This window comes from Chaetura pelagica, unplaced genomic scaffold (genome assembly GCF_000747805.2).
Source record: "Chaetura pelagica isolate M959 unplaced genomic scaffold, ChaPel_1.0 scaffold90, whole genome shotgun sequence".
Taxonomy (NCBI): domain Eukaryota; kingdom Metazoa; phylum Chordata; class Aves; order Apodiformes; family Apodidae; genus Chaetura; species Chaetura pelagica.
In genome coordinates this window covers 7,655,056-7,670,545 of record NW_009953496.1, presented here as the reverse complement: position 1 = coordinate 7,670,545, position 15,490 = coordinate 7,655,056, and the positions used below count along the sequence as shown (strand labels likewise).

The 15,490-nt window shown below is 39.4% G+C and overlaps 1 protein-coding gene across 1 annotated transcript in view; it reads right to left on the bottom strand.

Annotated features, from left to right (window-relative positions):
• The window catches only part of MYB (v-myb avian myeloblastosis viral oncogene homolog), a 44,430-nt gene extending 30,655 nt beyond the window's left edge, over positions 1-13,775 (bottom strand). Inside the window, exons 1-2 of the mRNA XM_009999229.1 lie at positions 13,700-13,775; positions 2,998-3,257 (exon numbers count right to left, since the gene is read on the bottom strand). Coding sequence (XP_009997531.1) covers positions 2,998-3,257; positions 13,700-13,775 — 336 coding nt within the window. The remainder of the gene's footprint in view (positions 1-2,997; positions 3,258-13,699) is intronic.
• Positions 13,776-15,490: the final 1,715 nt, after the last annotated feature.

Here is a 15,490-nt window from a genome sequence, read left to right as displayed (position 1 = left end):
TTCCCTTCCCTCACATCTCCGAGGGAACTGCTGTCCCTCCCGGCCTCTGTTTGCCTACCTGGAAAGTGGGCCTGCTGCACCCACCGGGGGACCAGCGGCAGGGCAGGGGGGGGTGCTCGGCACAGGGGCATCCTGGCATCTTTGCAAAGCATTTCTCTGCTAGCAAGGGTGGGGGTCTTTAGTGCAAACGGCAGTGGGAGAACTGGGATACCAAAGACTAACTCATCTCTGGTTTTCACCCTGTCAGCTTCATGTGAAGTGCTTACTGGTGTAACCAGAGAAAAAGGCTACTGAAATCAGAGTTTTGATGGGATTTATGTGTTGGTGTTTGGGTTGTTTTTTTTCTGGTATTTGGGGAATGAAGGAAATCAGAAGGCCAGCAAAACCATGGGGAGACACCTTGGTGTCCACACTGTAGCTAACCAGTTGCTGGGTGTTGGGGGCATTACCTTTCATCCCTTCGGGAAAGAAACTGATGCAGATTCAAAGCTGGGAATAGTCCACAAGAGTGTGATCGTGTGTGTGTGTGTGTAAAATGTTGCTTTCATTACTGGTAATGGGAACAATACTTCTATAGCTCTGTCAGAGCCTAATTCTGAATCCTTTACAGAAAGCTATTCAAAAGTAAGAGACATTTCTGAATGTGCTCTGCCAGTGAGCATTGCTGAAGGAGGCCTGAAGCTAGGTCTGCAGTAAATGGCAGCTGTGAGGCTGGGACAGAATTCCCTAGATCTGCTGGTAAGGGTAGGTGCTGCTTACCCTGGGACAGAAATTGTTCCAGTCACTGAAACAGTGTGGTCGTGTTGCCTGTAGTTTCCCACAGAAGCAAACAAAACTGTGCATGGTTATCTCTTCCTGCTTCTGCGGGGAACACTTTCCCTTGTTGATTTTTGCAAATATTTCAGTGTTAACTGAGACAAATCCAACATCTTCCCCGTTTGGCTTTAAATTTGCTAAATAAATGCAAAGAATGCCTATTACTGCTCTCAAGAGAACTGTTAATATGCACCATTTTCTTCTGAAGGTTTAGTGTAAAACTACATTTCTTCTCCAGTGACTCTGAATAAATGCTTTTTTTCTTCCTGATTGAAAAACAAACAAACAAACAAACAAAAAACCCCATATTTGATTTATAAGAATATTTAAAATTACAAATAAAACACATTTCACTGTGTTCAAAATAAAAAGGGACATGACACTTCTAAAGATCAGTCTTCCCCAACTCTGCATATAGAAAAACCCACTAAAATCAGTAAGTTGTGTGCATACACTCCACTGTTGTTTGTTCATTCTTACTGTTTAAAATTAGCTGAAAATGAACCACAACTCTGCTATTTTCTTTTCTTTCCTGAGCTTCTGTAGCCAGAGGTAGTTTGGGGTGTGATGGTTCTTTATAAAATATCCTTGCCGAATCCTTAAAGAAAGACATCACCCTTCTGCATCTGAACTTAGAGATCATATGCCCTAGATGTGGAGTAGCTGATCTCTTATTACACTACCCTTCCAATTTCATTAATAAGTGATGTGTCTGAGCCTATTCTTAGTCATTGCATCAACTGACTGAGTAATTGCAAACAGTGTAACTGCATGTTCTGGTGATCTTTTGCTTACACAAATTACATGAGCAATTTACTAGAAGTAATTAGATAAATGGTAAATATGCAGGGAATTACTTGATTTCCTGCACCTTCACTACAAACTCAAACCTCAAAATGGAGTTAAAAGCTTGTGAAGGAAGTTTCAAGAATCCTAGTTAAACATCAAATCCAAGACAGGTTGTCTTCATCTTTAATGGTTTCCTGTTGTGATCTGCTGGTTAGCTGGCATGACTTGGGCTGAATATTGCCAACATCAGTTAACCAGGCATAACCAAGTAGAAAAGGAACTGTGAAGGAAATTTAGCTGGGAGAAGAACAGTAAGCCTGAACTCTGGGATTTTCCAAATGAATAGGAAGGAATTGCTTAAGTTCTTCTTAGACCTTGGAAAATGCCAGCAGCAGTCTGTACCTAGGTGTTGTTCCTACGTTTGCTGAGCTTGTCAGAGAATCCTGGAAGGAATACGGTGAAATCAGTGTCTAATTACTGACATGATCACACACACATTTTGTTTTCTATCATAAGTGTTATAAATAGCCACCTTTCTTTCCCTCCAGTCTGAAGGCATTTTAGAATGCCAGAAGCATTTTTATAAATGCATGTTAATATGTGCTCTTTTTTTGTTTACTTTCTGCATTTCTCTCAGCTTGTGCAGCAAAAAAACAACAAGCAACTTTCACTTTTTTAGTTTCACTTTTAGACTCTAGTTACTGTAAAGTTTCAAATGCAGTTGTGGTAGCTTTATCATTGAAAATCAGATGGGGTTTTTTTATATTTTGGCCAGAAATGTTTCCAATAAATATTGTTAACACATTTGAAGCAAAATAGAAATGAGTGTTTTCCTTTAGTGTAGACTTCCTTACCTAAGTTCCTTGTAAAAGATAAGAAGCTTGATTTAAAACTCTGGGGAAGGAGGCAGGAGGACTGGGGTTTAATGCCACATGTATCACAACCCAAATCTCTTAAATCCACATGTTTAGCCACATTCCCCTGCCCATGGATATAAATTATGTCAAAAAATATGCAGGGACATTTTTGTTACAGTAAGCTGTAGCGTGTGGGCACCAGGCTGGGGCTGCACTGCTGCACCCTGAGGGTTAGCTGCTTCCAAGATGGCTGGATTTGTCACACGTGTGACAAAGAACGGCAAACACGTGGGTGTGAGTGGCACCCACCTGCCCTACTGAGAATGGACATAGCATGGACCTGGTTAGGGCCAAAAAAGATGGCAAACTGGTGCAGCAGGAGATGTGGCTGCCTCCACACCATCATATCCATGTCTTCTTGCAGCCAGGCTGAAAAGGCAGAGAAAGGGTAATGAACTGAGAGGAAAAAAACGTTTCAGCAGCTGGAAACAAGACACCCCTTAGGCTAGGCAGAGCCCCTCCTGGCTGAACACACAGACAACAATGGCATGGGCTGTGATCCCCCTGCGCCGGCTGCAGGACCAGACTGCTGATCCCTGTCAGACTTGGCAGCACATCCATGTGTTAGAGACATGAGGAGGTGCTCTGTTGGCTCCTTCTCCAGCTGTGTAGATGGCATAGCCAACATCTCCAGCTTTGCACATCTGGTTTCATCACATGCAGTTGTAGAGCTGGCTAAACCACTGTTATCTTGTAATTTTGCTGGAGTCCCTGTGCTGAAAATCTGCAGTGTGTCTGGAATAAGACAGCAACAATTCAGACTTACCGGTTGACTGCATTATTTATTTTTGTTTATTTATTTTTAAAGTGTAATTGGCCATGGCCCAGGTCTGGTAGAAGTAAGAATCCAGTGATAAGGTTAGACTGAATAAATTGGCATTTTATTTAGTGTGAGGGTGGTGAGACACTGGAACAGGTTGCCCAGAGAAGCTGTGGATGCCCCATCCCTGGAAGAGTTCAAGGCCAGATTAGATGGGGCTCTGAGCAACCTCATCTAGTGGGAGGTGTCCCTTACCATGCAGGGGGTTTGGAACTAGATGATATTTAAGGTCCTTTCCAACCCAAACCATTCTATGATTCTAAGATTTATATGAAAGGGACTAGCAACAGGATCTAATTCCTTTCTAGTGTAACATCTAGAATTTTCTGATGGCAAAGTCTTGGATGATCCTGTTGGTTTAAACAGTAAAGGAAAATCAAGAAAGACCTGTGTTGCTGCTGGGAGAAAGCTGGAAGTTATAGCTATATAACACAGAATGAAAGGAAGGGACATAACTTGATGAAATTAGGATCTTGAGTGAGGGAGCAAAGGTAAACCCTACACTCTTCAGCAGAGGCTCTTTTCTTGTGGTAAACCCTCTTTGTTTGTGTATGGCTTGGAAGGAAAGCAATGCCTGAGGCCTTCCAACTGCAAAAACAGTGCTACAGGAACTGAACATATGTTGTACAAAAGCTGTTATTTCATTTGTTCTGAAATGGCACTGTGTAGTAGGTGCAAAACGAGGCTTGGGGCAAGTGGCACCAGCTCCTGAGACACCAGCAGAACCACCCATTGACTGGGCTGCTCGAACACGGGGGACTCAGGGGTGCTCTGAGTGCACTGCCCCCCATGGAAAATAACCCCCTTCCATGGAAAAACCTACAGCATCACACAGAACTTACTTTTCCTTTTTAAAGCGGAGTACTAACAGTACGAAGCATTTGTTGCATATGCAGCTCTGCTTTTTTAACCTTTAGCAGGGCACTGGCATTGGAAGCAACAGAGTATCAACAACACGGTGGAGTATTGACATTGTATGTTATCAGCATACCTGGGGCAAAACCAAATCCTTTCCACCTACTGCCATCACACAGGATATTTCTTGTGGGATTTCTTGCCTTTATTTTATTGCTAGCAACTAGCATTTCAAAGGCAACTGTGGTGTTTATTTATTTATTTTAAAGACAATGTGATAAGAATATTAGACAAATCTGATTAATAACAGGGGACAGAACAAATAAATGTAAACATAGGCAAATAAGTTTATTTTCTGAAGTGATTAATTTAAACATGCTAATATGTCAAGAAATAGCAATATGCCTTTCAAAATGATGAAGTAAACCCTATTCACAAAAGAAGTGATTTGCTCTATGTACATGGTTTACCTAGAAGGGTGTGGTTACTATAATGTATGCCTGGCTGGCAAGCAGAGAGGCTTTTGTTCTGTAGCTGCTGTTAAAAGTGTCCTCTGAGGGAGGTGCACCTTTGCACCCATTTAACAAGATTTTGGCCTTCTGCTTTTTTTTGCTCCCATTTTTGCTTTTGTAAATGAAAAGCAAATCCAGAGACATTTCTTGAGGTCCCATTGATATACATGGAATCGTCATAGAATCACAGAATAGGTTGGGTTGGAAGGGACCTTAAAGATCATCTAGTTCTAACCCCTCTGCATGGACAGGGACACCTCCCACTGGATCGGGTTCCTCCAAGCCCAATCCAACCTGGCCTTGAACACTTCCAGGATGGGGGCACAGGCAAGGGGCTAAGCACGTGTCCCTGAAAAGAGAGCTTAATCCATAATCCACAGCAGTTTAGCTGAGGCCAAACACGTGTTTAGCCCCTTCCCTGTGCGGTGCAGAACAGCAATGTCCCATAGACACCAACTGTCTAAGCTCACCCTTTTTTCTGGGTCATGCCACTGGGGAGGCCTCATTCCTCCTTACAGCAGTCTTCTTCCCCTCTCGTTATATTGACTGGGTACATTAGAAGGAAATATATTTGATTTACATCAGTTTAAATAAAAGGGTGGGCTGACTCTGTCTTGTGAAGGCCATTGTCTGTAAAATTCATTTATTTCTCCTTGTACTGGAAGGTATGTAGAGAAGATGTCTTGTCTTCTGTGACCTTAACTCAGTGTTTGCAGTAAGTTAATCCCATCTTGTAGATTTGTCATGGGCTCCTCAGTGGCATGGACTCTTATGCTTCACACACAAACCCTATTTCCCACTTAGTCCATTATCATCTTATTAAAATCCAATATCTCATAGTGTCCTGGCACATGCAAGGGGGTTGGAACTAGATGATCTTTAAGGTCCCTTCCAACTCAACCCATTTTATGATTCTGTGATTCTACAGGCTCTTAACCACCCCCTACCAAACTTTCTCCCAGCATCGGACTAAGTGAGTACAGTGAAGTCGAATCAGTCCCTCCCTTCTTTTTTTCATGTTCCTTCACACCTACCCTATCTCTGTGGTAGCCTAATATAGGCTGGATGGTAAAGCTTTAAATTTCTCACTATATTTGCTTTGCATCCTCAGGCCCTACATCACTCCTTTCTGTATTAGTCAGTAGGAGGTGCCAAAAGAATTAATCACCTCCATTTTATACCTTGCAACCCACTGCTGTGCAGGAGCTAGTCAAATTATGTTTGCAGTAAGGTTGTGTATAAAAATAATGCCTTGCTCCTTCCTGTCTGCCTTGTGCCCATAGGTGCTGTCATTTAATTCAGTTCAGTTACTGCTACATCACACCATTAATTTTTAAATACATTTGTTGAGTCCTAACTAGAAGAAGGCTAAGTGATTAAATAGATGTGTCACTTAGACAACTCTGAAGAAATCACTATGTTATTACTGAGCATTTGTGTCCAACAAACTTTGTGTATCCTGTTTGAAAATGCATTCACAAAAGGTTTTTTAGCAATAACTCTTTGAATTATATGTAACATTGCATCTGCATTTGTTTACATGCACTGGTTTTCGAGGGTTGGAAGTGCTTTGGAGACCTGCAAAAATATTTCCTGAGGTACCTTGTAAGTATCAAGTGACATTTGGAAGCCTGTGGTTTGAGAGCTCAACCAAGTAGGAAAAGGACAGTCCAAAGTACTGAAAAGGCTTATGCTCATCTTCCTGAGGAGGTAGCACCTCACCAGGGGCTGGTGCTTGGTTTTCTTTAGGGATTTGAGCCTGTGTTTGATTTCTATGGCAAGGTTAGCCTGAAAATTAGCTCTGGTGGCTAATTATAAAAAGGAGTTGATCTAGTGGACCCATGACATTAACAAGCAGAAAACCAGGTCTGTGGCCAGTGACTTGCTGACAGTGCTCAGCTCTGGGAGCTCTGCAGTGCAGGAACTACAAAGAGAAACCATGAAAATGAAAACAACTTTAAAAGACAGGTGTCAAACTGGAATTTTTTGTGCTTTCCTTTACTTCTCCCTTTAGTAAAGGCTGGTGAGTTAAATAGAAAATGATACTTGGAAGATTCTTTCATACATTTCTTATTTAGATACCCTGGTCTTTTGCCATGTACACTCTCATACATCTAAAATAAGCCATTAACTTTTGCATTCACAATTCCAGTGCTTTCATTATGTTCATGACTAATGACTGCACTTTCTGGACACACTGGTGTTTGTACATCTATTCTTTAATGTTTTATTACTTCTGTTTTGTGCTTCCCATATGTTTCAGAGGAGAATTCCCTTCTTTCTTTCACTGGTCTTGTTTCTGCTTGCTCTATGTATGCCAATTAAAAATGAAGGCTATGCCTCTGCTTCCCCTCCCTATGGCACAATGTGGTTTTCTCTAGCTCTCACTTTTTGTGAAAAGTAGGCCATCTACTGTTGCTTTCTAGAATGGATTAAAGATAGCCCAGCAAATGGCCATACATATACCTTCAAAGGTGGACTTTCCAAGTGCCTGTTCTCCTGTTTATAGGCACTTCTTATTTCACAGGCATGGTGGGATGCAAAAATCTCCATAGCCAACTGAAATCTGGTTTCTTTTTTTCCTTCTTTTGAACAGTAAACAACGTATTTGGGTCATGTGTTCAGCTGCCTTAACCTTACAGTTTTCTATTTTGTAAAGTAGTTGGTGTTTAGGTTTGTGAAGCTTAGAGTTTTGCCCAGATGGAAATGCTTTTCATAGTTATATATCAAGCACCTTTCCCTTTTTCCATCCTCACTGAAGTTGGAGGGCAGGAGATGAAAAGCTAATGTTTTAAACAACTATTTAGTGACAGTTTTTGTCAGTTTAACACATTTATGTTGTATGGTGGTTGTTGGTTTTTCTTTTTTTTTTTTTTTTCAGTGTGGTTATGAACAGAAAAGTGACTTCAAAAATTGAATCTTGGTAGTACCCATATCTATTCTCCATATGTCTTCTGAGTCATATCTGGATAGTGTGCTGACGAACACAAGCTCCAGTGTTGTCAGCAGTGTAAAACACAAAGAGCTGTGAAAAGGGAGCTGGTCCATCATCTGCCTGTTGTACCAACAGGTCAGCAGCTGGGTTCTGATTCCTCAGTTATTTTTGGAGGTGCTACAGAAAGTGAGCATCAAGAGTGCTTAACTTTATGTTGAAGGGGAACTTGCTGTGGGGGCAATTATTTGGACTTCAGTTTGATGGGGATATTATTGATATATTAGAATCAGATGCAGCCCAAGACAGCTTTTTTGGTCTGTACCTTTAGGTCAAAGGTGGATATTTCTTCTTTTCTTCCTTTGAAACTGGCTCAGGGACTTGTCATGCAACATTATTATTGGAAAAAATTTCCTTTATATAGTCACCTATTAGTCATAAGTCTGTAATAAAATATTTACTACTTGGTTCATTAAGAGTAAAACATGAGTATAACCACTTTATTATGCTCAGTCCATTTTTTGTTCATTTGCAGTCATATGTGATTTCTTAGTGCCTTGCCTCTATGTTTCCATATGGAACTTTGATTACATTTTTTTATTCCAGTCATAGGGAAATTGCAATTTTCAGGGATACTCCGTTTTCTCAGTTAGAAATACATATATGACCGTAGTTCCTCTGGTGAGTGATTTCTTTAAATACACCTACTTTACATAAGCAAAATTACAGAACAATTCCATCTTCTTCAGTATCTGACTCTTTAAATCAGTCACTAAGAGAGAGGCAGTCATACTCTGGGTGCGATTGCTGTGCAAAAGAAGGAAAAAGAAAGTAGGTAGAAGTAGCTTTAGTAACTCTGAGGATGATAAAATGAGGTGGATCTTTAGTCCTCTGTGGGTAGAAATACAAGACAAGTAGAGGCAACTCACTTTTCTTCAGCTGGACAATTAGGGAGCCAGCTAAATTGCTGGGGGATGTGTATGAATAAGTAAAGAATCCATCCTGACTGATCTATCACTTGTCAGATGTTGTTTTAATTTGATGAGGAGGCCAATGTCTGCTTACACCCCCACTCTCTGCCCAAATATAATTGGAGAGCAGGACTCAACTTCTAAAGTGAGGTACTAGAAGTCAACAGTGGCAACACAGCATAAGGGCCTTTATGGAACTACGAAAAATGACTTCTTCACAGAAATGAAGGAGCTATCTGATTACATGGGAAGAGGCATTAAAATTAACCTTGGGTGCCCTAAATCTCAATGTAGTAAGCTAAAAGAGACACACGCACACAAATTCTCTCCTCTGAGGTGCCAGTGCCTTCTAGAGGTCAAGAATGAAGCTGAAGGCATTTGCACTGAGTTAGAAGAAATATAATTCTGGAGAAGATAAGAAAAAAACCTGAGAAACAGAAATAATGAAATAGTAAATGACAATATCCAAATGGCCCATCTCTGGTTTTCAGACATAGCCAAAGGAATGTCATGAGCTGATTACAGGAGCTGCTTCTTCAGGCTGCTTAAACACGGGCATAAATCCTGTACCAGTTCATACTCCGCAAGCTCCTTTGACTATGCAACCATAGGGGATAAAAACATTCAGCTGAAGTAGATATGTATTAAACCTTTTTCACATTACCAGAGGCTGCTTCTGCTGCAAATAATGTGATTTTTTAACCTCAGATACCTCCCAGCTTCACAAACAATAGAGGCAACATTACTGTCTCTGTTTAAATGTGCGGCTTTATGTGATCCTGATAGTATTTCAGCATCTTTTGTAGAAAAGAAGTCACATGATTTTGCTGAGACAATTTTTCCTGTGATTTTGACCAGTGCTCACCTTTGCTCCTCACCTAAATTCCCATCCAAATCTAAATGTTACAGAGATGGCTGGGCATTGTAGTAATACAGTCTGTACAAGCTCTGTCTTCTGCCAATACATATGCAGACAGACAGAGCTGCTTCTAGCATCAGTCTCTGAGATGACATTTGCTTTTCTGTGAAGTCTGTTTTATTTATCTGACATAACAGGAGCTGATCTGTACTTAACTGTGCCAAAGAAGGATCATCTTGTCTGCACATTTCTTCCATTCTCTGCCCTTGCTTGAAGTTATTGAGGGCTGGTGATAATGTAGGAGAAATTATATCTTGCCAAAAAAGCTTTGAAACCTTGCCCTAAAAACCATGGCCCTTTTTTTTTTTTCCTTTTCATAATAGTTCCTCTGGAATTCCCCCATAAGAAAACATACTCTTAACCTTCCCAGTGACATTTTAGTTGTACTTGGCAATCATACAGTTCATAAGTATTTTGGCTAATATTCTAGCCCAGCTGGCTATTTCTCTCCCTCTAGTGCACAAAGATTGATAGCCACTCTCCTGGTCTTCATCAGACAAAGCTGGTATTATCAGAAAATCACCCTTTTTTTTTACTGCTTTACTAAAGTGTCAAAATTCAGGGAGTCTCTGGCTTTTTTACATGCTTTAGGCTACTCTAGAGGTAGTGGGGTTTTTTTCAGCAGTTTCTAAAGGCCTCAGGGCCATCCTGTCTTCTATTTTCAGTTTCCTCTCCAGGTTTTAGGGATTACCCTAAACCTACAAAAGCTTGTAGCTAGTGATTCACTACTGCTTGAAAAGGCAGGGAGTATTTTGTGACTATTTACTCTACTCTGTCCCGTTCCAGTCAGGCAAATGCAGTTTTGTTGGATTTGACTTGCCCAAAGAGCACTGGCCTGTAGATTTCCCTGACCCTGTGATGACTATGCTTTCTTCCTCAGGATAAATATCTTGAGATTTCTGTTTCTGTAGCTGGATGACAGGTTGGGATATTGATTGTTTTCAAAACAATCCTTGTCCTATGCTTTCACAGGACAAGGTCATGGTTGGCTTTGGAGTCATTTGCCCCAATACATTATTAGCAGAAATCTTGTGTAAGGAATGAGTGATACAGGCTTCACATGGTTTCATGTAAGAGATAAAGAAAGATGGCTGGTTTATGTGGAAAGTAGCAATACTAAGAATATTCTTTTTTTTTTTTATAAGAATCATTTTCAGGCTATTTGGTACACTTTTTTAAAATTATTTTTTATATGAGTGTTGGAAAAGCCCTGTTAGGCTGTATTCCTTTCCTTTCTGAGAGAGATGAGCTGACTGTGGAGGATGACCTTCAAGGTTACTATAGGCAACAGTGAAACTCACAAAAGATTCATTTATAGAATAAGTGTCTTCCACTGATCTCATTTCACAGGGGAGCAGCCCAAAACACACCAGCTACTCCCCTTTGCCTGAGGAAGATGCTCTCCACTTGCAATTATCTCCTGTGCTCTCTGAATTAGTAATGGTGATGTAGGTCCTGAGTCAGGGAAACTCTTGTGCACTTATGAACCTTAAAGAACACTCTAACCTGAGGCTTTCAAGGCTTTTGTTTGTTTGTTTTCTTCCCCTCCATCAGGAAAGCTGCGATGGGCAAACCAATGTTCTCCCCTGCCTACCCTGTTGAAACTAAGGGATCTCTCCCCTACCTTTAACTGTCCTTTGTTAGAATTCCTTCTATTCTGGCTCTTCTGTACCTCCATCAGCATCTAATGGCTTTGCAATTAAAGTTGTTTAGCTTGAAAACTCACTGGAAAGTGAGTTGAGGAAAACAGTGCAAAACATGGTATAAATTACATTATTTTTGCTCAGTCTGACTCATATTAATTTAGCTTTCACCACCCATTTGGGATAAAACTTATATGAACCACACATTTGAATTTATTTTACTGTATCAGTTTAACTGAAAATGCAATTTGTAAACTAAACTTTTCATAAAGACAAACTTCACTGGTGATACATAAATAATACTATTTACATTAATTTAAGCTCCCCAGTAACATACAATTCTCAATGTGCTGAGTTAGAAAAACAGGCCAAAGTACATGAAGAAGTTACTAGATGCTTCTTAGAGATAAGAAGTGGCTGACTCAAGTGTTGCTTCATTCCTGTATTGAGGTTCGAGTATACAAACTACAATTTTAAAGGCTCTCTTAAACTTTAAAGTGGCAGAGGTGGTGCTTGAAGGTATGTAACAAATCAGAGAGAGGATGTAACAGAGTAAAGTGATGTAAGAAACAGATTGTTAGATACTGATGGAAGAAGATATGTATACACCTGTATATATAAGTATAAATGTCAATTTAGACAGAATTCAAACTCAAAATCCTGAATTGAGCTGTTAGATCTTGAACAGGCTCCTCGCATGATGTTGTAGGCCTGCTCTTTACAGCAGAATCAAAAGGATTAGTCTAATCATCTATCTGAGAGTAGAACAAAGCCCAGAACACAACTCCTGAAGTTCAGACTTCAAGAGCAACAGTCAGCAGCACATCATGCAGATACAACTTCCCTGAAAGCTCAGGTGTGATCTTGGATTTGCTGAGCTTACATGTCAGATGGAGAGCTTAAGAGTGCTACATGCTGCCACTGGTCTGTTGCATGACCCAAAGCATATCCTCTAGCTTCAGCAGGTCCAACTTAAGGACTGTTACAAGGAGTAATAACATTTCTGCTCCTTGGAGGACTCTGCAAAAGTTAACCATTAAAGTTCATGAGAGTGACTGAAATGATCGTGATATAAATCAAATGGAAAGTTACTGAAGCAAAAAACTCTGAGAAATATCTTTCTTTAAGAACAGTTTCTCATGTTCCACTTCCTTCTTTCCACACAGTGGAGGTAAACAGGAGCAGAAACAGCCCTATTAATTTTTCTGATCTCTACAGATTCTTATTCCATCGTATTTAGGTAATGTTCTAAAAGGGGAGCAGTATTTGTGAGTTTTTTTAAGCCTTCAACATCTCTGACCTGAGAAAGTTCAGCTTGCACTTTATATCAGATGTTTAGGTCTGTTTCTTCCTGGAATACAATGCAACATGAAGGATAATGGTATCAGTGTCACCCATACAAGACCCCATTAAATAAGCTGGGCCTTCTTTCATCTGAATTAATCCAAAGTATTTTTTCTTTAACACTTAATCACCACAAATATGTAAACTATTTGTGAGAAAATCTTCCTTGTTGATTTTTAATATTCTTATCTTTCTGTTGAGGCTTGAGAGATCTCAAAAAACATGGAGAGCCTCTAACAAGGGAATGTGTGTTATATAAAAGTAGCAAAGAAAACAAAACAAGCAAAAATTTGAGCAACCTGGTCTTGTGGGAATTGTCCCTGCCCATGCAGGGGAGTTGGAACTAGAACATCTTTAAGGTCTCTTTCAACCCAAACCATTCTATGATCCTATGAAAAATTTGCATGAAATTAATGTTCTTTTCAAACAGCAGAGAGAAACATACCATCCCATATTTGTTTCTTGTTCTTTCAAAACATATTGTACTGCAATGCTCGGAGCCTCCGTTACAAATGATAATGGTAATAATATTAATGTGGGTCCTTATCTGAGACCTGCTGAAGTCAGTTAAAGGCCTTCCATTGATTGCAGGGGATATTAGATCAGGCTCTTTCAGAACATATTTTGGTCAACTCCTGTCCAACCGTTATTTCATATAGGAGAAAGGGGTTTTATCTCCCTTCTGCACTCTGGGCTTCTATCAGCAGAGTGACATCCAAGCGTGTGATCCAAATATGAGAAAAGCCCAGGCTGTCCCCACGGTGAAGCACAGAGGGTGTGGCAGTTTTTAAAGACCCTTGACACAACTGTACATGGGAGAGAAAGACAGAGTGAGGGAAAATAAATCACAGAACAAGACTGGAAGGTAAAGAAGTCGAGAGGTATAAAAGCAATTCTTCAGTTTTTCTAAACCAAAAATAGTCCAGTCATGTTAAGACGTGAGCAGGTGGGAAAGTACAGCTTTGCAGTTTTAAAATTGTGTATTGTTTTTCAGCTGTACAACAAAAGAGAGTTTGAAAAAAGGGAAAAATGTTCCAGCAGGTTTGGAAGCAGGAAGGAGGCTATGCCAAATTATTGCTGATGTTCAGTCTTTACAGGTGTGCTTTCTCCTTCACCTTGATGGGAAATCCCCTCATTTAATCTCCTAAAATGGAGCGGAATGATTGGAAGCAACTTCCTACCCGGTGTCTGCTTTTCAAGGCACAGCGAGGCGACAGGAATGAAGACCCTGCAGGTTTCAGCACATGGATGAACCATCTCTAGCTGGCACAGCATGGCTGGCAGTGGAGTCTGGGGGGACAGCACAGCCCTCCCTAAGGAAGTGTTTAGCAGAGCAGGGGCCAGCACAAGCTGTTTGCAGTGGCTTGCTCTTCCTCTGAATACTTTCTCCCACGCTTCCCAAGAAACCTTGCTTTAGTCTTAAAGTATGACCCATGTCTCATGTGCTGCATTTTAGCAGGGCAGGGCTGACTGTAAGTGGAATGGGCATTTGGCTCACAATATAAAGAATAAAGGTGATTCATGGGGAAAAATGCCTTTAAAATGGTGTCCTATCATTTCCCCATTATACAAAAAGAACTAGATAAAAGAACTAGAACCATTTTACTGCCTCAAAAAATCAAAATAGCCCCCAAAATTGAAAGAACAAGCACAATCCTAATGTATTACTTATTTATGATCTTAATTATCAAATTATTTCAAAACATTGGAAAAATGTTTTCATAAAATGCTATCTGCTGTCAAAATACAAATACTTTACAATGTATTTATTTATTTTAATATTCTGAACTTTACCAGAACTGTCACCTTCTATGTGTTATTTTAGTTTTCTTCTGCCTTTTCACTTTAATTCATTCATATCTTTATTTTTCAAAGCCTTCACATCAATAGAAATATGGTATCTGTGAATGATTAACTTTGTACTGCCAAGCTGACATCATGAAGCAGAAACATTCCAATATTTAGTATTTCAATACTGTTGTTTTGATGCTTCCCAAGAAACCTTTTGGAATTTGTTATATACAGCAAATATCAATATTTTGACTTTTTGCCCCAAATTTGGAAATGCAGTTTCTTCTTACCTGGCATTAAGCTAGTTATCAGCACTATTTTCTTCTTAGTTTTTGTGGGCTATGTAAGAGATTAGACATTCTTTTTGTATCTTGTTTTCATTCCTCTTACTCCACTTATTCTCATCCCAATGCTATAGCCATAAACCCAATACTAGTTCTCTTCCTGGTGCATTCTTTCCATTAATTTTAATAATTTTTTTTTTACTATTATTGTTTTTCACTGTTTTTTACATCCACTAAATGAAGTAAAAGAAATGAAACATTTGACTAAAGTGAACTATACAAGTTAGAACAAGCCTTAAGAAAAAAAATCTATTAATTCTCTTTGATTAATTTCCATCTCTTTAGATTTTTACTGTGATGAAAGATATAATTAAAGATTTTTCACCAAAGGCCTGATCCAAAGCTTGTGAAAGGTAATAGGTGCTATCACAGTTTCATTAAAACTAATTATCAAGGCTCCTGCATGAGGAGGAGTGAGATTTTGAGCATGGTAACTTGTCTGAGTTTTGCAAATTCAAGCTTTGTGTTTTGAAATGAAAATTCCTGTTCATGCAAGTAGAGCCTGCAAGAAGTAATGAACAGAAAGCGGAGTGGAAATCTTGAAATGTTTGTTCAATTAAATTATTTTCATGTGAATGTACTGATTTTTTAAAAGATTTTGCAAGAAATTGCCAAAATGGTTTATAATTTCAATTTTCATGTTCTTTATATTGATGTACTAAATATATGGGACATTCTATACTTAATATTTTAGCTTTTCTTATCATAGCATTAGCCAGAACTTCAAGGCCTTAAATAAATATTGTAACTTAATTAAAAAAAACAACAAAAAAACCCAACAATATCCAGAGCATATTTCAATCTGAAAAAATAAATCTAATATTTAAATTTTCCTGC